At 33.3% G+C, this 26,792-nt stretch overlaps 1 protein-coding gene across 2 annotated transcripts in view; it reads right to left on the reverse strand.

Annotated features, from left to right (window-relative positions):
* Window positions 1-26,792, reverse strand: part of ADK (adenosine kinase) — a gene marked incomplete at both ends in the record, with an annotated part of 417,072 nt that overhangs the window by 219,529 nt on the left and 170,751 nt on the right. For both annotated transcript variants that reach the window (XM_084245203.1, XM_084245202.1), the window contains 2 exons: window positions 5,232-5,340; window positions 8,064-8,236. In XM_084245203.1, the coding sequence (XP_084101329.1) occupies window positions 5,232-5,340; window positions 8,064-8,236 (282 nt within the window). The remainder of the gene's footprint in view (window positions 1-5,231; window positions 5,341-8,063; window positions 8,237-26,792) is intronic.

The following is a 26,792-nucleotide window of genomic DNA, read 5'->3' on the forward strand; positions in this document are numbered from 1 at the left end:
CAATTCCTTGCCAGGGAGCTAGCCCACACATAGCACAGAAGACCTCTCCTGTCTCGCCTGCTGTTCCCTTTAGCAGTGTATTTCAGTAATTATGCTTGTTCTGCAACCCACTCTGTCTCTGATGAATCCTCTCACCCCCAATCCCCACAGCTCTGGCCTACACCCCAGTTCTTCTATGCAAAAATAAATAAATCTTATTTTAAAAAAACATAATGAAACCTAACAAATTACATCATAATGAAATTGTTTAAAAACCAGTGATAAAGAAAAACAGAAGGAAAAAATATATATTAGATAAGGAGGAAAAATGATAAGAGGACAACAGAGTTCCTTCAATAACAACAAAAACCCCAACAATGCAAGGTAGTAGACAGTACAGAAAACAGGGACTAGATTTATCCTCCAGCCTAAAACAAGAACAAAAGTAACAGAAAAATTCATAACTAATGGGGCATCACACAGACTACAGAAAAGTCTTAGAGAAGGAAATATTTAGTTTTATTTTATTTTTTTTAAAGATTTATTTATTTATTCATAACAAGCACTGGGTACAGTCGAAGCACGGGAGGGTGAGAGAATTCACCAGAGCCAGAGTGGGGAACAGAATAGGCAGAAGGACCGAAGTACACTAATAAGGGGAGCAGCGGGCGGTAGGAGAGGTCTGCGCGCCATGTGGGATCCTCGCCTGGCGGCCAGGGATCGAACCGGTGCTGCAGAGGCTGCGGGCAGCTTCGCAACCCAGCGCTCAACCACTGCACCACCAGGGGAGGCCCAGGAAATATTTAGTTTTAGACTAAAATTCTTAACATTGGTTCTACTGATATTTTGCTTGTGGCGTTGTTGTTGTGGCATGCTGTCCCATGTATTATAGGATACTTAGCAATGTTCTTATTCTATACCTACTAGAAATAACCCTCAGTAATCACAGTCAGTATGTCTCTAAACATTGTTGAATGTCGCTGAGGTACAAATTTTTCCCTAGTAAAGAACCACTGTCATTGAATGAGAGCTAATCCAGACTCAATGTTACAAATCACAAAGAGTGAGGCCCAAAAGCAGTGAACTTGCTCCAAGTAACATAATTGCCTCCCTGAATAAACCTCATGAAGATTTATAGTATTACCAAAATTTATAGCACACAAAAAGTTGAAATTCACAATGTTTGACAACTAACAATTACTAGACAATGAGACAGAAAAGCACAACCCTCAATGAGCAAAGCAACGTATTACACAAAACTAACTGCAAAATTGATGCAAATGTTAATATTAACAGGGAAAAACATGAAAACATTTCTTCCAACTGTATTTTATATATCCAAAATTTAAATACACACAAGGAAGAGGTAAAAACCCCAATTAATCTTCAACATATGAAAACACAACAAACGAGATGAAAAATACACTGGATGGGATTAATGACAGTTCAGATATTACAGAAAAAAATATCAGTGAACTGGAAGACAACAAAAGATACTAAACACAACATGAAACACAAGACAGAAAAGAATCCACAAAAAGAAATGATCACATTACTGAACTATGAGACAACTTCAAGTAACCTAATATATAAGGAATTTTGAAACCCAAAAGGGGGACATGGGTGTGCAAAAAATATTTTATGAAATAATGACTGAAAATATTCCAAACATAATAAAAACTATAAACTACAGTTCACAGAAATTAAACAAAGCCCAAACATAAGAACTATGAAAAAGAATACATTAAATTACAATGTAATCAAACTGATTAAAACCAGGAAATCTGAATACCAGCCAGGGTTGGCAGAAGAACAAAGATAAGAACATCAGCTTTCTCATCAAAAACAATGCAAAGAAGAAGACAAGCACATATTTTTGAAATTAACAAAAGGTAAAAAATCCCACAAATACCTGGAATTACATACCTGGCAAGAATTCCTTTAAAAATGACAGTAAAATAAAGATATTTTCAACAAAATAAAGTTGAAAGAATTCATCACCAATAGACACAAATGAAATGCCAAAAAATGGTCTTCAGGCAAAAGGAAAATGAAACCATTTGAAAATCTAACCAAAAAAGAATGAAAAACACTGGAAATGGTAATTAAATGAGTAAATATATGGTTTTATTATTATTTAAATCTCCTAAAAATATTTTGACTATTTAACAAAAATAATGGTAAAGTACCTATAAATATATAACAGTATAATGTTGGATATAGGAAGAATTATATGAATTATATATTGATAAAGTTTTTTTTCAAAAGTAACAGCAAAAATCTGAAAGGAAGAATATGCAAATCTCTAATGTCAGCAGGAGGAGGATCTTTGGAATATCTCTGTATTTAGAAAATAAACAACACACTTCTAAATAACAATGAGTAAAAGAAGAGGAAAAAAGGTAGTATTTCAAGTTGAATTAAAATGAAACATGATATATAAAATTTGTGTAAGGCAGTGAAATCAAGGCAGAGAAAATTAAAGCACTAAATGTAAAAAGACAGATGCCTCAAATTAATGAATCATTATTCTACCTTAAACAAACCAAAGGTGGGAAAAGAGGATTAGGAGGAAGGAGGAGTGGAAGAAAAGCGAATGAAAAAGTAAAGAAAAAAAGAAGAGGAGAAAATGTAATCCAAAGTAAGCAGAAAAAGGGGAACAGAACTAAAAAATCAATCCCGGTTTAGACTTCCCATTAAAAACTGCTAGAAGACAATGAAGCAATGTCTACAAAGTACTTTGTTTCACAGGATATTGACCAAACAAGTTATCATTTTTTTGCATAAAAACATAAAGGAATAGGTAAATGTAATTGGTGGTGAGCAAAGAACTCAATTAAATATTACATTAAAACAGTAAAAATAATGGCTACAGAACAGAATACAAAAGACTGTTAAACACTTAAAATGTAAAAACAAAACTGTAACTACCAGAATCAAGAAGCAGATGAAACATTGTTAATTTTCTGATTTTTCATAGTACATTAGTATTGTTTAAAAAAGGAAATACCGAGTTTAGGAAAATTAATGGGTTCAATTTTCTAATCTTTTAAATAAAGCTTTCCTAAATATAATAGCCTTAGAGGGCTACTATAAGAAATAATTCTCATATGAGAAGAAACAGGCACATGCCAATATGATACCAAGATGAAAAGTCCCTGAGATTTATGTTTCCAAATATGGAATTAGCTGTCACCATAACCATTAAGTAATCCTTAATCATGCACAGTACTAACAAAGAATTTGATTCAAACATAGAAAAATGGAGTTTATATCCTATAAAAAAATAGCAAAATATATCTAACACTTTATTTAAACCAAAGGAGAATGTTGGAATATGCATACCCCTTTTCAGCTTTTTATCAGGAAGTATTTGATTTGAACTCTGCATTGTAAATTTATTGTACAATGTGACAGAAAAAATGATGAAGGTTTTGTATCTTTTCAATGATCATGATCATCATTAATTTACGGAAGAGTGAGAGGAAGAACTGAATATGTAGATCTAGTTTAACTTAATGCAGAAAGATGTCCTAATTATGGAAATTTGTTGAACAGATATACTGAGTTCTTCAAAAGATCAAGAACTTTTTGTAATTAAATAACTCACAGTGTGAGAAGACTGCTAACTCTATTGACCCTCAAAATATGGAGAACCCCACGTGATTTGTTGCAGTAAGAATAGCTATATCTGCTCAATGTAAACTTGTAGTTTAAACATGTGCTAAGAATACTCCAAATGCTCTTCAGTTCAAAGGGAATCAAAGACTTAGAATATCTTTGAAAAAATAACATTACATTTCAAAGGAGATTTCACAGATTTTAATAAGTTATGTTTTTAGTTGTCAAGAAAACAAGAATGTGTTGAATATCCACTAAGAATACAAAGCGTTCCAGCTATCCAATATGATTCTATTTTCTTCAGATCTATTTTAAAAGTCAAATAATTATTTTTAATTCAAAATTCAAAGTCTAATTACTATACACTGAAATACAGAGAATTGTAATTGTCTGACTAAAAATATTTTCCCATCATATACTGAATAGCCAATATAAGTAATAAACACAAATAATCCCAAATCATGTTCTGTTTGAAAATCACTTTCAAAAGTAAGGTGGCTTAAAATAGTACATAAATTCCCTCTAAAGAATCACACTATAAAAATATACTACCAAGACATTAAATGAAAAGGTCATTTTCAGAAAATAATTAAGAGGGGCATACTTTAATTTTTGGAATGGTTTCCCCACATATTGGCAGAAAAGGTAACATGATTTTCTTCTGTATAATCTTCTCAATGTAAGCAACTACCTGACAGTTATAAAGAGGCAGGAAATGCTATACAGAGGATTCAATAACAACCTTGTAAGGCCTATACCAGCACACATATTCATGCTGTAGAAGACATTAACACTGGACTGAAAAGAAATAATTATATTTTCAATAAACACGATCCTACTGGATAATCAATTTTTTACACATCTTACAAGCTGTTTTAGAGCTCAGGTAGTGAATGGCATCAGCTGGCATATCAAAACCATATATTATATGCATATCAGATGCTTTTAATTTTTCACAGGTATCTGCATATTTGTGATCAACCACATATAACTCATATTAAATAAAAATATTCATGAGTGATTAATTCAGGATTTTTAGTATAGTCTTATTTTAGAAATGAATTCTTAACCAATTATTTTTATGTCAGAACAATTAATAATTCAAATTACATGCTGCCCTTATTCCCAGATTTAAGAGATTTGTCACGATCAATGTTTCTGAAATATTAAATTAAAAGGTGTCATGGTAATTACTATGGAATAAACAGCAATTAAGGTTTTTTTAGGCAAATAAGCTCAAACTGCACTGTGTATTTACAATACTAATATTTTCCCACACAGTGCACGCATCATTCACAAGTAGCCTAAAAATATAAAATACAAATTTGCAGAATTACTTCAAAAGATCTTAAAAAACTCTTTAATACAAAATTTGATTCTTGGTTATAAAACATCTATGTATACTGAACTCAAAATGGGGTGTATATGAATGTAAAAATCACAAATTATGTTACCATAGAGTGACCATAATTCAGTTCTGTATTTGTAGTAGTGAACTTAACACATGAATTGAAATAGGCAAATATTTTTCAGGATATGTAAGAGATAATTATTTTAAAATGTACACCAGCTACCAATTATAATTTATAGTGTAAATATGTACTAGAAATTTAAATTAGGTAAACACTTACTGCAATATAATAAACTCTTGCTTTTTCTACCAACATCCAGTTTTTCTCCATATCAAGATGTTTTTCCTTTTTATAACAATTGGCAGCTGCAAGATTAGCTACAAGGGACCTAAGACAACAAAAATAAAAAGCAAGTTGGTTTTACTTATACTATACTCCTTCCTTCCTCAAGCATTGCTATAAAGTAAAATAACAATTTTTTTTGCAAATCTGGTTTTACATTAGAATTTAATTCAAATTTGCTGCATATTGGATTTAATAAATGTAAATAAAATTTTATTTTGAGAACTTTTTGAGATCTCTATGTTGCCTTTGAGATAGCGATATCAATCCTTTTTCTAAATACCACCCGGCATTTTAAGAATCTGGCATTTTCCTTTGATACTATAATGATAAGATAATCTGTTCCACATTTTTATAGGTCAAATCTAGTTAAGAAATAAAGCTACTATGTTGCTATGCAATATATACATAATACAACTAAAAATTTCAGCTTTGAAATATCAACATATTATATTAGCTATTTAATCCAATGATTTAAAAGCCAACTATGAGATTGATTTTGCAAAACACCTAACTGTAGACAATATTTACTATGAGGAATTAATGTGCAAGCCATTGTATTTTTAAGGACCAGAATAAATTAAAATTAGTTTCTATACTCAAAGATTCTTTAAAATGATCCAATTTTGCAGATAAAAAAAATCTAAGCAGGATATTGCATCTAAGTTTTCCACAGAGTTTTTAATTGCCCCAAAATTAAACTTAATAAAATGATTATATACAAATCAATAATAATGCTTTTCCTTCTTTGTATGGCCCTGAAATTATAATTTTTTTCTTTTTCTAATTAAATGAGAACATTTATGGATATATCTATATATACACATATATATACATATACACATATACATATGATCTCATTACTTGTTTTTTAGTAATATGACTCGATTCTCTGTTAAGAAAACAATAAATTGGTTCTCTTCCAAAATGTATTTCTACACATCTATTTTGCTGAAGGATACATATAATTACAATCAATTAAATGAAGAAAACGAGTAATATGCATCAATATGCAAAATCACTATAGTATGAATTTTAAAATACTTAGTCCTACGTTATTAAAAACATGTTAATAATCATGACTTTAGCATTTTTTTATGTTAGCAAAATTTTGACAAAAGTGGTTACTTTATAAAAGCAAACACTTCTGGTATAAGCCACTAAACTCTATTTTGATAATAAAACTCTTTGATAACAAACTACACAGGTTCTTCAAAAGAAAAACACAACAATTCTTAATACCCAGAGAATCCAGTGAGAATCTGGATTAAGAAGAATACTGCATTCTCCAAACTTCTAAGTCCTCAATTTTGACTAGTGGAAGTATGAGTGACCAGTCCTATCTGAAACAATTTATCAAATCCGTGATGTTCCACAGTTTGAATAATGAGTTATATAACGAGGGTTACCTTTCAGTCACTGATTGCCAGTATTATCTGAAGCATACTGATGACCATAATTGTAATATTAGGACACAATTTAAGCAATGGACATTTGGGATACCTAGTACTACCATGACTTTTTTGAAATAATGATTTAGCATTGAAAACATTTTAGCAAATTTTTTCTAAGGTGAGTAATATCAGAGGCAAAACTTGATCCATTTCTCATTAATGGGAAAATTGCACTTGCATATTAAAGATGGTTTTCATAAAACTGAGAAGGGGAAAGGTCTCAATAAATATATTTTAATGTTTGAACAATGGATGATTTTATTTACTGAAACCTTAAAATCATAGTTCTTCTATACATGAAAAATAAAGTTACCGGAAAGGTTTGAAAATAACTGGCACTCTAAATAATTTTGAAAATTACATTTTAATTATTAAATGACTACTGCTCAGACAAGTGTCAGGTTAATTACTACACATTTGCAAAAGGTTAAGGAGTAAACAAAAATAAAGGGGGTAAGAAAGGGGAATGAAGCAAGGGAAAATGAGTAAAAGGCAGAAATAAAGGAAGGCAAAGGAGGCAAATAAAAAAGAGGGAAAGGATGAGACAGAAAATGGAGGGCAGATTAAATATTTATAACTACAAAAAATATAATTGTAGTGAATTACTATTTAAAAAGAGAGAATCTTTGTGTTTCAACAATAGTTAATAAACTTATTTTGTTTTTCTCTTGGAAAGGAGAAAAAAAGCATATGTTGATGAGCAATAATGATGATAATAATGCAAGAATGTACCTGCAATAAGCACAAATACAACCAATGCATGGAAGGCACTGAGAAATATATTTCGAATTCATAGAAAGTAGAATTTTTAAATAAATAAAATTGTATAAAACTGCAGTGGGATTTTTCTTGAGTGGTGCATTGAACATGAAGTTGTTAAATAATAGAAAGACGACTATTTGTCAATAATGCTTTCAATGACATAATTCATGAGACTGGATATAATGTAGTATTTTCTATGTCTTAAAAGTACATATGTAAAATATATGTATGTTTTTGAATATTCCAATGTCAGGATATGATAAAAAAAATTTCAATATTAATTTTGGCAAGAAACTAGCATGAAAACATTGAATAAAAAGTTTTTCTTCTCTGATCCTGATTACAAAAAGTAGACTTGACTTAAATATGTCATGAAGATCACAGCAGGTTCAACAAAGGGAAATTTTTTTAAAAAGGAAAAAATGATATAAGGAAAATGTTTCTTAAACCTTAATAGCAATTGTAAATATGAAGTTAAATTCCAAATTCAAATTGGATTTCAGATTTTATCAATGTTTAAGTGGTATAGGGCTTCCTTTGGAATTATACTGACCTGTTGCCACCAGTGATGCATGCAGCACAAGTTCCTGTTGGTTGTTCATTCTGCTCATAATAATAAGCATCTACATGAGCTTCAGCAGCTTTCTTCTTTAGGATCTCCCCAAATTTATCTGTCCCAATGCATCCAAAAAATGTTGCTGCTTTGTGTGGCTGCTGAATCATCCACTGAAAAATAGGACATAAGTAATTTTAATGGGTCAGAAAAATGGTTCATATACTTCAGTGTTCTGTCATGGACAGTGGCACAAAAGAGATGGCTGTGATAGAAATTTAGACTGTTATGAGGAAATTTCAATCCTATAATATCACTTTATGATAGTAAATTTAATATAACAAACATATAAAGTCTTCTTATACTGCTTTGGGGAGAAGAAATAGAATGCAGAGGTTAAGAACTCAGAATCTAAATTCAATAGACCTTAGGTCAATGCTGGCTTTATACGGGAAAACAAAAAGGAGTATAGCATGGTCATTAAAAATCCAGGCTCTAATTTAAGTATATTATATATTGAGGACACTCAGGGTTCAAGACTTGCCTCTACCACTTTCAACTGTGAAGAAGAAAATGTCACTTAATATTTCTATTCCTCAACTTACTTAATTATATAATGAGGGATGAGAAATTACAAATACACCTCATAAGATCATCGAAAATTAAATAACTTGTTAATATACATACACTGCTTAGCATAGTGCTCAGCACACAATATGGTACAAGCTGTAGTTGTCACCTATTGTTGTCATACCTATAGTAATTCACATACAAATTAAGTTAAACTATGCTCATGTTTAATAAATTGTTTTAATAATTCAGAAAGTGTTAAAATTCTAATTCTAATGTCTCATATTTTCATCAATCTCATAAACATTAATTTCTTTAGTCTAAATTAATAGCAGTGGATTTTCAAAAAAGCACACTTTTCACTGTTTTCTTTCACAATTAGCTCAAATTCCTGAGGTTTAGTAACACTTCCATTAGCTATTCGAAAGCCACCACCTATTTTGATTCTAACATTTATAGTTAGCAAAAATACTCAATTTACAAAATCAAAAAACATTAAAATTTTATCACACTTTCAAGTATTTGGTGTACAAGGAATGCATGTATTTTAAGAATTAAAAGGATAAAGGAGACAAAAAGTAAAAAGAAAATCATAATATTAAGATAGGGTAACTGCCTGATTATGTAGCAATCCTCCTTGATTGTTGGGACTTATCATGAAGATACATGTACGCAAATATACAACAACATATGCATAAATATTCTTGGAGACATTATTGGCAATGTCAAAATGTTGGAAACAGTCTAAAAGTCCATCCATAAAAGACTGTTGAATAAATTATGAGAGAGCCAATCAATGGAACATCACATAGCAATTTAAAAAGGACAAAGAAAAGCTTTATAGAATAATCAATCCACATGTAATATTTCACGATATTTTGTGAAGTTAAAAACAGAAAAAGAGGGCCTCCCCTGGTGGCGCAGCGGTTGAGCGCTGGGCTGCGAGGCTGCTTGCAGCCTCTGCAGCGCTGGCACCTTCGCCCGCCACCACCGGCAAGGGTCCCACAAAAAAACCAAACCAAAACAAAACAAAAAACAAAACAAAACAAAACAGAAAAAGAATGGGGTGGGGGAGGCAAAGACATATTTGAATATACTTTAAGTTTCTTAAAGTATACTTTAAGAAACAATAAAAATTAAGAATAGTCATTAAGTTTATACAGATATTCTTTTAGAGTTGATAGTTTTATATATTCTTAATTTATAAAAAGAAAGACATAAGAATTAACCAGAAACTAAAGAGAACAGTTTTCTATGATGTTGAGAGAGAAGAGACTGGAGGCATAGTTGACTTTTATAAAATTAAACTTTTATACTTTTGAAAGTAAAATTCAATGAGAAAAAGCATGATAAATTTATATAGAACAGGGACCTCCCTGGTGGCCTAGGGGTTAAGTCTCAGAGCTACCACTGTGATGGCCCACCACAGCAACCAGGGAGCTAACCCATGTGCTGCAGCACACCTCTCCTGTTTCGCCTGCTGCTCCCCTTAGCAGTGTATTATTTCACTGGATCTGCCTGTTCTGCTTCCCACTCTGTCTCTGGTGAATCCTCTCACTCCCTACCTCTGGCCTATACCCCAGTTCTTCTATGAAAAAATAAATAAAACCTTTTAAAAATTTTTATATAGAACAGAAATGAAGAATAAAGTATCAAACTGTAACCATGCCACATAGAAAAAAATAATGCTAATAACTTTTAAAATATACTATATAAGAAACAACCCTTTCAAGCCCCCAAAAGTATTTAACTTCCAAATATGGACAATTCCAAGAAAGAAATAAGGGATATCATCTTAACCAAATGGTCAAACCTAGCATTACCAATACATTAGGGACTCTTAAAAAGAAAATGCCCTGAAAGACCCCTACAGGAAAAATGGTGTTAAAGCTCTTTTACAATTTGTCAGGTTTCCAGTCCTCATTGAAGACCCTCCCACTACACACGTTAAAAAGAAAAAAAGTGTGGAAAGAACTGTCAAAGTCAACTACAGAAATATAACAAGCACAGGTGATCCTTTATTTGGTTTTAGATTGAGAGTAAAATCAAAAAGTTATACAGGACACTATTACAATAGAATAACTATGAAATTGTAATTTCTGTTATACATCAAAAATTGTATTCTAGGGCCTCCCCGGTGGCGCAGAGGTTGAGCGCTGGGTTGCGAAGCTGCCCGCAGCCTCTGCAGCGCCGGTTCGATCCCTGGCTGCTCCCCAGCCACGGGAGGAGGGTCCAACATGGCGCGCAGACCTCTCCTGCCACCCACTGCTCCCCTCAGCAGTGCACTTCGGTCCTTCTGCCTGCTCTGCTCCCCGCTCTGGCTCTGGTGAATTCTCTCACCCTCCCGCGCTTCTGACTGTACCCAGTGTTTGTAGAAACAAAATAAATAAATAAATAGATAAATAAATAGATAAATAAACAAATCTTTAAAAAAATTGTATTCTATTATTTTAAAATTTCTTGAATAGGGATAAATACTTCACATACATACCTGTATACATTTATTTATATAAACAAAGATAAAGCAAATGTGCTGAAATGTTAACAATTAGATCTTTGTGAAGGGCATAAAGTTCATTTTACTATTCTTTTTATTCTCCTGTATGTTAGAAACATAAATAACAAAATCAATCATTCCATTTAAAGAATGACAATCTGAAATTAACCTATTCAATATTTGATACTACCAATTTGTGTGAATATATCACACAAATCAATTAATATCTTAAATTGCATCAGTATTGATGCCCATTAGACATTTATTTATTTATTTGTTTGTTTGTTTGTTTATCATACAGCATTTTTTAAAAGGTTTTATTTATTTATTTATACAAGCACTGGGTATAAATTCACGGGAGGGTGAGAGAATTCACCAGAGCCAGAGTGGGGAACAGAACAGGCAGACTGACAAAATACACTGCTGAGGGGAGCAGCAGGCGGCAGGTGAGGTCTGTTGTGCCATGTGGGACCCTCGCGGGTGAACGGGGATCGAACCAGTGCTGCAGAGGCTGTGGGCAGCTTTGCAGCCCAGCGCTCAACCTCTGTGCCACCAGGGGAGGCCCCCATTAGATTTTTAAATCTTTAAGCCATGCTCAGGGAAAATATAAATTAAACAACAGAAAATATCAATGTATTGTTTAATAATTTACTTCTATTAATATAAAAATCAATGTTAAATGATCAACCATATCTGCTTTATGTAAAATATAAGAAACAAAGTTAATTGCAAACTTTACTATGATTACTTAAATAAATTAATATGCTACTAAAGTAATATGAAATTTCACTCAATTAAAACGAAGTCATTATAATGTATTTCAAACTAATTATGATAAAAGTTTACAAGTTTAAAGCATAATCTGAAAAAAGGGCTATTAAACTTACTACCAAACTTAAATCTGACTTGTAACCTTCCATAATTAGGATTTAAATTAATTGAATTCTCTATTATAAATCAGTATTACTTGGATCTAGAAGGCAAAAAATGGACAAATATAAAAATATCCATCATATTCATCATACCCACAACTGGGTATTTTATCATAGGAAACTTGCTAACATTCTAGCTATTTCTGATATCAGCATAGCAAGGATTGACTAAATATGAGAACTTTACTACAGATCAGTGATATCTACTCAAGAGTTAGTCAATCTAAAGTGAGAGTTTAGTAAACTAAAGTAGATAAACAAAAAAAGAAGCCATGTTTACTGCCCCAAAGCACATAAGCTAAGTAAAGATGTTAAAATCAAAGTCAAAACTGATGTTCAAAATTGAGAGACTCATAAATGTATCTGCTAAGAGGACTGTCAGTTCTTTAGTATACATCTAACTTTATCTCAAACACAATGTACCAACACGCAACCAATCTATTTCCTTTCATCCTACTAATTCATGTCTACTAAGCAAAAAGTTGAAAATAAGTGTCCCTAATACAAAGTCACAACCACTACATTTTTAGATTCTCTAGGAAAGAGATTCAATCTTGTTCACAATCTTTGATTATGCTGCTTCTTTTAAGCTAAAAAAAAATTGCTCAGCTTCTCTTTGATAATATATGTATAGTATATCCTTAAACACCTATCTTTAACTTCCACTCTGGCCTTGAGGGAGCAGCAGGGCCCAGAATTAACTTCCTGCTATGAATAACTAGAAAAGAAAACCAAAAGGAAGCAAATATAGAGTTCTCAGACTCTGGACAACAGTCAGAGTAAGATGATGATCTCTGATAGAGTGAGTTTTGATATCATGCAGGCTCTTGGCCAAAAAGCAATTCTAATAGCATGGTGTAAGGAAGAAAGAGTCAAAGACAGCTTGGCATTCTCACTGAAATCAGGGGACAGAGATATGTGTCCAAGACAGGAAAGCAGAAATTGAAAAAAAAAAAAAAGTTTCAAGGAGGAATGAGCTGAAATTCATCCACAGTAACTCTTGAGGCTTTGGTTGGATACCAATCCGTGCATACTTAAGAAATAAATGAAATCATAAAAATCTATACAAATGCTCTAGAAATATAAACTATGTTTGTGAAGGTCTCAGGATTCAAAGTCAATATATAAAAATCTAAGGGATTATGCTAAACAAAATAAGTCAGAAGGAAAAAGATAAATATTGGATGGTTTCAGTTATATGTGGAAGAGAAACTGAACAAAAGGTCAGGAAAAAGACAAAACTTGCAAGCTGACCATATTCCCGAGACATATAACATGTGAGGTAGAGGGAGAGGGGTCAAAACAGGGAGGGAGAGCACAAGGGACTATGGTGATGTATCACAGGTGGTGTGGTGGTGGGAGAACTACAAGGATAACACCTGAGGAGTGAAATCAAACTGTGGAAAAATTAACATTGATGTAAGAAAATAATTTTAAAAAATATTTACTAAAATCTAATGTAATTCTATATACCATCAAAAAACAGTTGAAAATTAAACTTAAGAAGTGTTATTTACAACAGCCTAAAAAAATGAAACATATAGGGACTAATTTAAGACAGCATGTGGAACACCTATACATAGAACACTACAGAAGTTTGCAAATGTTACCTCAATAAAATAAAAAAGTTTGCTGAGAAAAATTATAGATGGAGTGTTATACTATGTGCATGGATTAGAAAGCTCAATATTTTAAGATAGCAATTCTCAAATTGATTCATAGATTCAATATAATTGCAATAAAAACCTTAACAGGAATTTTTAAAAAAGATTTATTTATACAAGAACCGGGGTACACACCAGATACGCAAGAGGGTGAGAGGATTCACCAAAGACAGAGTGGGGAACAGAACAGGCAGACTGATGAAATACACTGCTGAGGGGAGCAGCGGGCGAGACAGGAGAGGTCTGCTCGCCATGTGGGACCCTCGCCCACCAGCTGGAATCGAACTGTCGAACTGGCGATGCAGAGGCTGTGGACAGCTTCACAGCATGGTTCTCAACAGCCTGCGCCACCAGGGGAGGCCCTTAACAGGAATTTTTAAAGATGGCAAAGAGTGGATGCTATAGTCAATGTTATAAAGAAAACTAGAACTAGAAAAGTCAAAGGTTGGGAGGTAAGTCAATGTGAAGAATCCAACACTGCTACACTCTAATACTTCTAACTTATAAAGTGTGAAAGTGTTCTAACCATACTGTAAAAACCTGTCCTTAAATGGAGAACAAGAAAGCTACCATCATTTTTGGTAACTTTAATAAATATGTGAATTCAATTAGAAAAGCAAGAGTAAAAGCAAAATGTTACCAGAAAAAACCCAAGAGAAAGATTAATGACAGCCTCAGAAAAGGCTTCCAGAAATGGGTGATGTTATCAACTGGTCTTGGAAGAGTAAGTATAATTTAAAAAAATGGCTATGAGCTGGAAGAAAAGAAAGGCATAGAGCATATGCCTACTTCCTTGCTTAAGAATTTTACTATCGTTCCTTAAGCAATAAATAATTTCATTTATTAAGTAGTTAGTTCTAAACAACTAAGTAAGTATTTATTTTCCAACAATTTAGCATCTGGCTTACAGTAAAAATTCTCAAACCATAGAATGTGACTGGTTACCAACCCACTATTCTCAGTTTCAAAATGATTTTTAGGTAGCACTTGTTTTATTTTAAATCACAGAGACCATCCAAAACCCCAGTTTTGCAAAAATATATGATACCACCAAAAGAAATGTAATATAATGTCAAAACTAAAATATTGAGCTAGTATGCTTCATGCTGTACCTGATAGATACCATTATTTTCTTAGAAAATTTAAAATGTCCTCTGGACTCCGTGTGGGTTTGCTATAGCACCCAAGGGGCCTCAGCATAGTTTGAGAAATAAAGGAGTATATTATTAACAAAAACAATGAAAACGAGAAATAAAGGACTATGAGGAGTATAGAAACACAGCTGCTATATAGAAGGAACGAGACTAATGGGACAAAATATAGACCAGATCATTAAGTGTCATCTTAAGTTTAGACAGCATTCTGTAGGTAAACGGTACACATGGAGATTTCTAAGGAAAGGAGATAAGAGATGTCTCATTAAGATAAGAGAGAAAGAAGAGAAATTTTATTACTGAATTTTAACAGGGTCTGAATAAATGACACTAAGCTTGATATCAAATCTTTAACAACCTATGGAAAGATTTCTATTCATGTTAACATCACCTTCCAAATAAACTTTTTCTTTGTTACCAAAGTAAAATATTTAAATAATATAACTGACAATAATGCTCAAGAGCCAGTCACTTTTAAGAAAATGTGATGTACTTTAATTCAATTTATAACAAAATGATGAAGAACGACACATACATACTAAAATAGTCACAGGATAAGTCAAAGATAGAGGAATCTTGTACCAGAAAACCCAGTGAGGCATATCAGGAAAACCATAAAGCACAACTAAAAGAAATTAAATGTCAAAGCTGGGAAGTAACAGGAACAAGCTGATTGCAAAGGGTGATGAGGAAATCAAAACCGAAGTAGGCTGGTTAGGAAAATAGTATATATCACATAGTTTAAAAGATTGATTCTCTCATATGATTGTTATGCTACCAGGAGAAATGGAGTAAAACAAAATCTTCATAAATATTTTGAAAATTCACTCTCCCTTGATAACTAGTAGTTAATCTTCCTTTCCTGTCAAAATTGCTCCATTTCACTTGTTGTCAAGCACCCTATTAACAAAAATTGACTCCCAATAATCCTACTATTATCTCCAACAGCGGTTCTTTTGTTATTTTTTGCTCTTAAATACTTGTTAACATCTATTTTTCATAAGTGATTTGGGGAAATTTTTGCCTAGTAGGAAAAACCCCCATAAACTTTAGACTTTGTGTGTGTGTGTGTGTGTGTCTGTGTGTATGTAAATATGAGCCATATTCATCTTGTCATATGATAGTAAATACGTGTTCTCTATCAAGAGTTTATATTTCTTGCAGAATTATTGTGAGAACTGAATATGCTAATGTAAGCAAAGTGCCTAAGGTGGTACCTGGTAAAGAGGACTGATGATAAAAACAGGGCACTGAGATATGATAAAAATAATTTTAAATAAATCTTCATTCAATTCATTCCATAAATATTTGTCGTACTTTATCTTTTTTGCAAGTTACTTTTCTTCCCAGCCCCTAGAGTTCCACTGATATAGACCAAGGATTATTTGCTCTTCTCACTCTATAAACTTTTTTTATGGATATTATCTAATCTAGCCCCATGAAATCAATTAGCATCTAGACATTGAGACTCCTCACCTCTAGTTTATTGATTATTTACAACTCTCTCCACATTTCGGATGTAAATATTCAAATTGCTATGTATCCTATTTTTCCCACTTAAAATCTACACAATTCAATTTTTCTCTTATCTCCTCCATTGTTACCACCATGGTGTATGCTACCGTTTTCCATTTTACTACTATAAGATTTCTTTACAAACATTTTTGTTGAAATACACTCACTCATACAATAAATTTACCATGTTTAGCTAGCTGCTTCCTGTATATTCTGAAGGTGGTGCAACCATCACTGCTAAGTCCAGGATATTGCAACATAAAAGAAACCTATGTGATTAGCAGTCATGACCCATTCTCTCTCTGTTCCCTCAACCATTTGCAAAAGCTTCTTAACTCATCTACCTACCTTCTGTTCTGTTTCCCTCGAATCAACTACACAGTGAGTGAGCTTTCAAAAATGTCTTTTAATAGCTACCCATTTCTCTTAAGAAAAGTTCAAACAGAAACAATTTTATGATTGAACCATCAACTGCTTCTCCAGATTTATTCTATGGTTCTTAATCTCTTGAATGCAATGTTCCAGTGCAATGAATACTTCATTCTGTTCATATCATCTCATGTTCTTCATAGCCTCCTACTTCCGTATCAGGGTCTCACATTCTTGGGCAAGTGTTTCCTGAACACTAGAGTCTATATGCCCATGTATCATGTTGCCACAACAAACTATCAATTTCATCATAAAATTGATTCTACTTATTATAACTTCTCACTCTGTTTTTCTGAGTTCTTTTAAAGAGTCAACGGTACATTTTCACATCCAGAAGGAGTACCTGCTATATTCTATCCACTTTGTCAAATAAGTGAACAAGAAAGTGATAGTCCTCTCTTCATAAAGCTTACAGTTTAGGGCTACATGAAATTTACAGACATAAGTACATTATTATTTATTATAAAATAATAGCTATCTCTAGCTGTCTATTTACTGAAGCACATGGGAGTAGCACCTACTCTGGACTTTGGGGAGTGGTCAATGATTTCCTAAGGAAAATCTCACCGATATACGAAAGTAGAATGTTCACATTTGGCATGACTTGGTGGGTTATTTATTTTTTTTTTTTAATTTTCTAGAGGCATGTCTTATTTATTTATCTATTATTTGTTTGTTTGTTTGGTTTATACATGCACTGGGTACAGTCAGAAGCGCAGGAGGGTGAGAGAATTCACCAGAGCCAGAGCAGGGAGCAGAGCAGGCAGAAGGACCGAAGTACACTGCTGAGGGGAGCAGCGGGCGGCAGGAGAGGTCTGCACACCATGTGGGACCCTCCTCTGGTGGCCGGGGAGCAGCCGGGGATCGAACCGGTGCCGCAGAGGCCGCAGGTAGCTTCGCAACCCAGCGCTCAACCGCTGCGCCACCGGGGAGGCCCATTGGTGGGTTATTTTTTGATTCTGGGAACACTCATAACTTTTCGGTATGAATTAATGGTAACTGCATTCCAAGAGACAAAAAATAAGCTACTAAATTATACCAAGTGGAATGTTCTATTTTCAAATAGTGGGAGAAATCCGTATTAGAAACTGTCCAAGTTGAAAACTTGTAGGAATTAAAGGACATGGTGGGATAGATATTCTTCAAAGGAAGAAGGATCACGAAAAGGTTCAGATGCAGGCTTCCCTGGTGGTACAATGGGTTAAGCACAGCACTATAAAGCTATCTGCAGCCTCTGCAGAATGCATTTGATCCCTGGACAGCCAGGGAGCTACCCACATGGCACAGCAGACCTCTCTTGCTTCACCCGCTGCTCACCTCAGCAGTGTATTTCAGTCAGTCTGCCTGTTCTGTTCCACTCTGTCTCTAGTGAATCCTCTCACCCCCATCCCACACCACTGGCCTATATTCTAGTTCCTCTATGCATAAATAAATACATCTTAAAAAGGGTTCAAATGCAAAAAAGAAACTATCAGAATTAGAGAACTAAAAGTAAATTTGGTATTCCAAAAAAGGGTTTTGGAATGCAATGAACAAAGTTGAAAGAGAAATGATTTTAGAATAAAATGTTTATAAGCTCTTCCTTAAATCTGCATGCTAAAGATACAATATTTCTAAAGCACATAACACATACTGAACAGATTTACATTGGTGATATCATTAATAATATAACAATCAATCCAGGTTAAAGGTTCAGCATAGGATATCACATGAAGTTGGCACAGAACAAATTTTAACCATTATTATAATTACTTATGTTGTAATTATTATTTCAACATCACTAATGCTATTATTATTTTCATGCTTATTTGTTACTATTGTTATTTTCTAAGGGAAATTATTAAATAGCTATAATAGAAGGAATATGAATTTTATTTATATCTGCTTGCTTGAGGTCAATGGGCCTCTATCAGGGTAAGGTATGTATGGGAGGGTAAATTCATGAACATCCCTGAAATTGCAAGGAAATCTTAATATATTTTTCAGAGGGGAAAACTTACAGATTCAACCAGGTTCCTAAAAGCTTCTCATACAGAAGTGCTGGGGAGATATAAGGAAGAACACAGCTATGGCCAGTAAGGAAGGCTTTTTCTTTTTTAAGCTGAAGACTAACAAATTTATAGGATTGCACCAAATTAACCAAGAAAACCATTTAACCGGGCCTCCCCGGTGGCGCAGCGGTTGAGCGCTGGGTTGCGAAGCTGCCCGCAGCCTCTGCGGCGCCGGTTCGATCCCCGGCTGCTCCCCGGCCACTGGAAGAGGGTCCCACATGGCGCGCAGACCCCTCCTGCCGCCCGCTGCTCCCCTCAGCAGTGAACTTCGGTCCTTCTGCCTGCTCTGCTCCCCGCTCTGGCTCTGGTGAATTCTCTCACCCTCCCGCGCTTCTGACTGTACCCAGTGCATGTATAAACAAAACAAACAAACAAATAAATAAATAAATAAAGCATGCCTCTATTTAAAAAAAAAAAAAAAAAAGAAAGAAAGAAAACTATTTAACCCAAGGCTATTTATTCGTTTTAACAATACTGCATACATTAAGTTTTTTTATAACTTACATTATCTGATTCCATTACTCAATTAATTTATCAACAATTTGTGGGCTAAATTTATTTCCAAAGGTCTGCAAAGCTGGTGATAAAAGTAACAGCCCCTGTATACAGTGCGTTTTATCAGACTTCATATTTTTATTCAATCTGACTTTCACCAGAAGTCTTTAAGCAATAAGATATCTTTTTTTTTACATTTTTGACTTTTTATTTTTTTAATGTTTATATCTTGTCTTATTTAACATTTTTTAATATTTATATATATTATATCATTGTTCATTTTTGTACAGTGTATGCTTGTATGCTTTCTCCTCTCAGATATATTCCCTGTAAAATCAGATATATTCCCTGTAAAATTCCCACCACCAATTCCGCTGTGAACTATTACCATAGTCCCTTGTGTTCTTCCCTCTCATTTTGATCCCTCTGCCTCCCCATCCTTTGCAGCATGTCTCTGATATATAGTTGCCTGCTAATTTCCTTTTTTATTTATTATTATTATTATTATTATTATTCTCCCTAATCCCTTATTTGGTTCTCCTATATTCCTCCTATAAATGAAACCATTAGATATTTTTCTTTTTCCTTCTGACTTATTTCACTGAGCACAATCCCTTCCAGCTCCATCCATGTGGCTGTGAATGGCACGAGCTAATCTTTTTTGATTGCTGAACAGTGTATATTTCATTGTGTATATATACCACATCTTCTTGATCCAGTCATCGATTTATGGGCATTTGGGTAAGCAACAAGATTTCTATCAAATGGAGAGTACATATTCTACTTCTGTATTCTCTCAAGATTTTAAAAAATCATGCCTACTTTTGCTTTTCATTTCTTGCTTATGCACAGGGAAATCTTTCTTTTAGGTTGGAATATAAAGAGATCTCTTAAGAGAAATTAAAGCTTAAAATCTTCTAGAAAATGTCTTCACAGAATTAAATATAGTTTTTCCACAATACCAATTGAATTTGTTGAATTCCCTTACACCGTGGAATGATGTTGCAAATATATACAGCGACACTCTGATGGGGTTCAGGACTCTGATGGGGCTCACGACACACTACTCCAAATTATGAAATGTTAGAATGAAGGAAATTGAGAAAATGGCAGAAGGAGGAAGGTAACTTTGACCTTTCCCTTCCATATAGCTGCAGGAAGAGAACATCTTTATCTATGTATACAAAGTGATGCCAGAAAAATCCTAACAAAAAGGCCTTCAGTTTATTAAACTTGCTTTATATTCTCCAACCTATTGTATCTTTATCGAATGGCCAGTCATCAAACGTAGCATAAAATACTTGGGTCAAACTGTTTTTGGTGGTCTTTATTTCCTTATGAAGGTTCTCCCGTCAAATAAATGTTATATTAAATAAATCTGTATGCTTTTTCAGTTAAATTTTTAGACCCACACAGGGACCCTCAGAGGGTAAAAGAAAATTCCTTCCCTATAACCCTCAAACAACTTTAAATCAAAGGAGATGGTACCAATATTGCTCTGGAATTAAAGGACTTTTTATTAATCCATATATTTATCATAACTTAAAATTGATTTCTAAAATCAGCTCATCATTTCCCCATGTACACTAAATACTTTCCCTGTCAGCTTAAAAGAAAAGTTGCATTAAAAGCAAATATAAACCAAAGATTCAGCCAAAAAAAAAAAAAAAAACCCACTAGAATTAGCCAAAGAGGAATTAGGAACATCAATAATAGTTAAAGGCTAAATTAGTGAGTACTTGTAATATGTTGGGCATTATGCTAGTCCTTTACTGTTATCTCAGTTATATGAACCACCGAACAAGAGGTAGATTAACTTACTATCCAATTTCACAGATGAAGAAACAGAGGTTAGGTTGAGAGCAGAGCTAGAGTCTGTATGATTTTAGAAGTTACAGTATCAATTCTTTCTCTATATATGATGAAAGAAAGAACAGTAAAGAAAGTTGTACTGGAAAGTGTGTCTCAGACTTCTGAGAGATGGCTTGGGAAAAAGTAACCATGTGACCTTGTATAAATAAATATTTCTCTAGCTATCACTGTCCTCAGTTGTAAAAGACAGGAAATTATGGTTAGTTTCTAAGAGAACCTGTGAACACTTACATCTATGAAGAAACAGAAAACAGTACTGTAAATAAACCAACAATCATCATAGAAATGTCTTATAGCAAATAAAAACTAGGACAGAGAGGTAACTAAAGTAAGAAACTTTTTGAGAAAAATCACTGTACACTTTGGAGTAAGAAGGTCCCTGCGATGCACACTGCAGATTTTCTACGAAAATTCACAAAGAAGCATACCAACTAATAACCAAAGAGCAACAAAAATGAGAAAATCCTTCTCTTTTACTATTTCTAGCAGACAGGATATAAAAAGTAAAATCCCTCAAGGCAGTAAACATTGGCCCATCAACACCTATCAGCAACAACATCAAAAATATAAGGCAAAGGTCAAGTCAAAGTTTATTGACAATGATGAACTATGACAGCCTCTATTAAATTACCCCTTCCTTCAAGGTGTATGTGATCAAAGCAGCAAAAGATATTTTCACTCAGTCACATAACAAGCTATTTGTTGAGATTGAAACATCTGGTCAATATCTCCTAACACTGCAATTTCATGCACAGTTAGCATTAGGGCACATTTCTTCTCCTCTTCTTACAGGGTCCATAAGGGTGGCACATATGGCTGATCATTTCATTCAAAAAGGATTCAATTCAAGGCATTACAGACAATCGTCTGTGCTTTATGGTGTTTTAAGTCTACCTGCCATCGTTTTCCATCATCATTGCTCACTGCTGTTCTCCTCTACTATAAAAGCCTGCAAATATGACAGAGCACTTAAAGCTTAACAGCTTTTCTCCACTGAAGTTAGAAAGCATTTAAAGCAGTAGGAATCTGTAAAGTAGCAGGTCATTTTCTATTGTCAAAAACTCCCAACACATTAAACTATTTATCACTTTCTTTATCATTTAAGCAAATATATAGTACAGATTAAGCAAATATATAGTACAGAAAAATAATTTTTAAAATATTTAAATCAAATGCTTAACTTTCTGCATTACAGATCTATGTAAGTATATTTTTCGGTATAATTTTAAGTTATAATAAACAGTATCACAGGAACATTTAAAATTAATTTTAATGGGGTTTTTATAATTCATTTTAAGTTGACAATGATTCTATACTAAAAGAATAGAGATGATACAATTTTATCAGTCCCATATGCTGAAAAATTTCCACTTGAAATTCATGCATTTGTTGTCATGGCAACAGGGCCATTTCTTAAACACTTACAGTAGTAAACCTGAACTCACACCATAGATTTCTCTTTTTTCCTTTAGGATAATAGCTTCAAGGGAAAAACAGTGTGGGGGTAGGGAACCTCTCTAAAGCTTCTCTCACATTTCCTTTGACATATCTCCCTGACAGGTAATGTAAGTAAAATATAAGGATTTGCTAAGATGTTAATAAGTAAATAAATTTCAATGAGAATGTTCTTTTAGTGATATAGAATCACTTATTAACAATACTAAAACTCCAGGACTACTACTATAGTATACAAGTATTTTGTTTGTTCATTTATTTTAATTTAATTAGTCCATACAATCTTGGGGTATTTATTGAGAGAATTCTCTGGGCGAGTATGTAGCTGACAACAACCTCTAAAAGACTGTACTTTCCCAACCATCAGATGAATCTTCCCTCATCTTGAAAATCTTTACCCAAATCTCACTCAATGAAACTGTCCAATATATCCTATTTAATACTGTGAAATGTTCTTTTTGCTCCAAGATTCCCAAAACCACATGATTCCACTTTCAATCCCTGTTTTTGTTCACCTTTTAACTTACCTACATATTACATTCATTATATTTCTTCCGCCCACTAAAACATTAATTCCATTAATACAGGAACTTTTTTTGTTGTTGTTCTTATTCCCTTGAACATTAGACCTACAGTAAATATTCAACAGGTATTTGATGAATTGTATCTCAGTAAATGATCAAAGGAGAGAAATAACATGGTTGTTTCAACAGATACAAAAAAACTTATTTGATGATATCTGTCCATATTCCTAAAACATACCTATTATTAAACAAGAATAAAACATTCAAAAATATTAGCTATTAATGTTACTGAAAGCTGCATGTTATTATTGCTATTGTTTAAAAGTATTATGGTCAGGATAATTATGCACTAAAATCAAATAAAGCACTAAAAATATTTAAAAGATAAAAGCATAATGTTAAAATCTGCAAAAGAAATGGAAACTTTTGCAATACTTCTTGTATATTATCTGAAATAACATTTTATCTTCCTAAGAACCCTACCTAAGAGGTAGTTATAGATGAAAGAAACTGAGGCACAGAAAGAGTAAGTAACTTCTCCAGAATCTAAATGTAGACATTTTACTAACCAAGCCCAAGTTTGCAACACTATTCTATAATGGTCATTGAAAAGACTTCACTAAAATATTATTAGAAATAGTATAAAGAATTTGGTAAGATCAGTTATTAAAACATGTTCTTTAAAAACTTTCTCACATAGCAAAAACAGCCAATTAAAAAATAATATAGAAAAAATTCTACATAAAATAGAAACTACACTTAAAGCCATTCATTAATCTTAGCATCACTAAAGGAACAACCCAAATGAGAGAGGTTACAGATGAGATACAACAGAAGTAATAGAGTACTGTTTAAAAAAGATTCTTGTCTAGAGAAATGAAAGCTGAATCTAATCAAATTTCTAGTTTTAATTATACATGAATATTAAATATGAATTAACCAAATTCAGAAAGTAAGATATTCTATGGAATAAATAATCAAGTTTCTAAAAAACAAAACAAAAAAAAAAAACCACTAAAAGGAGTGAAACAGTATAATTACTAGCTAGAAGATATAAAATAAAAAAACAATGTTTTAATTCTTCAGATCTTTTTTTTAAATTAATTAATTAATTTATACAAGCACTGGGTACAGTCAGTAGCGCGGGAGGATGAAAGAATTCACCAGAGTCAATGCGCCATGTGGGACCCTCCTCCGATGGCCGGGGAGTAGCCGGGATCGAACAGGCGCTGCAGAGGCTGCGGGCAGCTGTGCAACCCAGCACTCAACCGCTGCGCCACCGGGGAGGCCCAATTCTTCACATCTTGATTCAAATGAACCTATCACAAATTATATATTGAAACAATTATGAAAATTTGAATCTGAATTGGATATTAAATAACTGAGAAATAAATACCGTAAGGTAATAATAGTATGGTGGGTTTTATTTAAAGTGCCATTCTTTGAGAGGTAGTCTAAAGGATTTATATAAGAAGTGACAAGATATCTGGAATTTTCTTCATAGGAGAAAGAGATAAAACAAAATTGGCAAAATATTGATAATTATTGAAGCAAGATAATGGACAAATGGGAATATTATCTAATCTCTCTACCTCTGTGGATAACTGAAATAAAAAAATACACACACACACATATATACACACACAAAATGAGAAAGTAAAAATAAAATAAAAATAAAATAAATAAAAAATAAATAAAAATAAGACAAACATTTACCCTAAAAATGTATTAAAAAGTTATTCTTGGGCCTCCCCTGGTGGCGCAGCGGTTGAGCGCTGGGCTGCGAAGCTGCCCGCAGCCTCTGCAGCACCGGTTCAATCCCCGGCTGCTGGCGAGGGTCCCACATGGCCTGCAGACCTCTCCTGCTGTGCCCACTGCTCCCCTCAGCAGTGTTTTTCGTCAGTCTGCCTGCTCTGTTGCCCCCGTCTCTGGTGAATTCTCTCACCCTCCCACGCTTCTGACTGTACCCAGTGCTTGTATAAATAAATAAATCTTTAAAAAAGAAATACATCTATAATTAAAAAAAAAAGTTATTCCTTCTCAATGAATCTACACATTCTAATGTAATATTCTGGGATCAGAGATTATATAATAGAAATAAATGTATTTTAGGAAGATATTTTGGCAACAATGTTCAGAAAATTAAGTAACTTTTGGAGAAAATTCTCCATGAATCTATCACTTTTTTTAATCAAGGTTGATACCAGATTTTGTTCTGGACTCTCAATTTTTAAGAATGTTTATATAACAAACACACTTAGAAGATAAAGATTTTATGGCTTTATCTCAGGGTAAAGTTCAGGCAGATTTCCAAGTAGTGCCTTTAAAAAATTGGGGTTTCCAAAGTTCAGGATTCTTCAATAGTGATGCAAACTCTCTGTGAGCATAGCTTCAACCTGGGTCAATCTCCACATTGAGTAGGGAGGCAAGCAGTGAGAATCTGGAACTCACCATTTACTGTGCCTTGAATAAAATATTCCTGTGTCTCTGCCCAGGTGGTTCTTGTCTTCTGTCAACATCTTTGAAACTGTGATAGTTTAATTTGTTGGCTTGCAAATGCAATAAAACTTAAGATTTTTCACATTTATTGACAAAAAGAGGACAAGGACAGGACACAGGAAGACCAATTAACAGGTGTTGTAGCATAATAGAAAAGAAGTAGGAATGTAAACACTAAGAATTCTCAGGAAAGGAGAAGACAGATTAAAGAAAACAAATTTTGGAAGTGAAAGAACAAGATCTGGGATTGACTATGTGTAGAAGGTGAGGGAGAATGTATGTTGAGTATGATGATAATGTAAAGTCATCTGACCAATGAATGGTTATGTCACTAATAGAGAAACATAATATATGAATATAGGAGCACATCTAATGTTAAAAGTCAGAGAATGGTGAATTGAGCTTGGATACATGGAATTATGAGGATATTCACATAGAGGTATATATTGGAACAGCTGGCAATACGGACTTGTAGCTTTAGAAAGAGGATAAAAGTATAGAAAGACTACTAAGAATCTAGTTATTCTTGAAGGAGGTCTGCAGACTCTTGCAACATCCTGAGAACTTATCAGAGGATCCACCAAGTAAACCCAATTTTCACAATAATTTTTTTTTTTTTTACTGTGTTGACATTTGCTTTCATAGTGGAAATTCACATAGTGGGGAAATTCACTGGTGGATAAAACTATTGATATCTGAGAATAAATAAAGGCAATAGAACCAAGCTCTATCAGTAAGCCACTGAGTTCTTCACAACCCTATGCTCATTAAAAATACATCAATTTATAAAACCTGGAAACAACCCAAATGCCCAAAAATAGATGACTGGATAAAGAAGATGTGATACATATATACAATGGAATACTATTCAGCAATCAAAAAAGGTAAATTCGTGCCATTCGCAGCAACATGGATGGAGCTAGAAGGGATTATGCTCAGTGAAATAAGTCAGAAGGAAAAAGAAAAATATCAGATGGTTTCACTTATAGGAGGAATACAGGGGAACCAAATAAGACATCAGGGGAAAAATAATAACAATGTAAAACACAGCAAAACAAACAGACAATTATAA

The sequence above is a fragment of the Talpa europaea genome, assembly GCF_964194135.1.
Source record: "Talpa europaea genome assembly, chromosome: 10".
Taxonomy (NCBI): domain Eukaryota; kingdom Metazoa; phylum Chordata; class Mammalia; order Eulipotyphla; family Talpidae; genus Talpa; species Talpa europaea.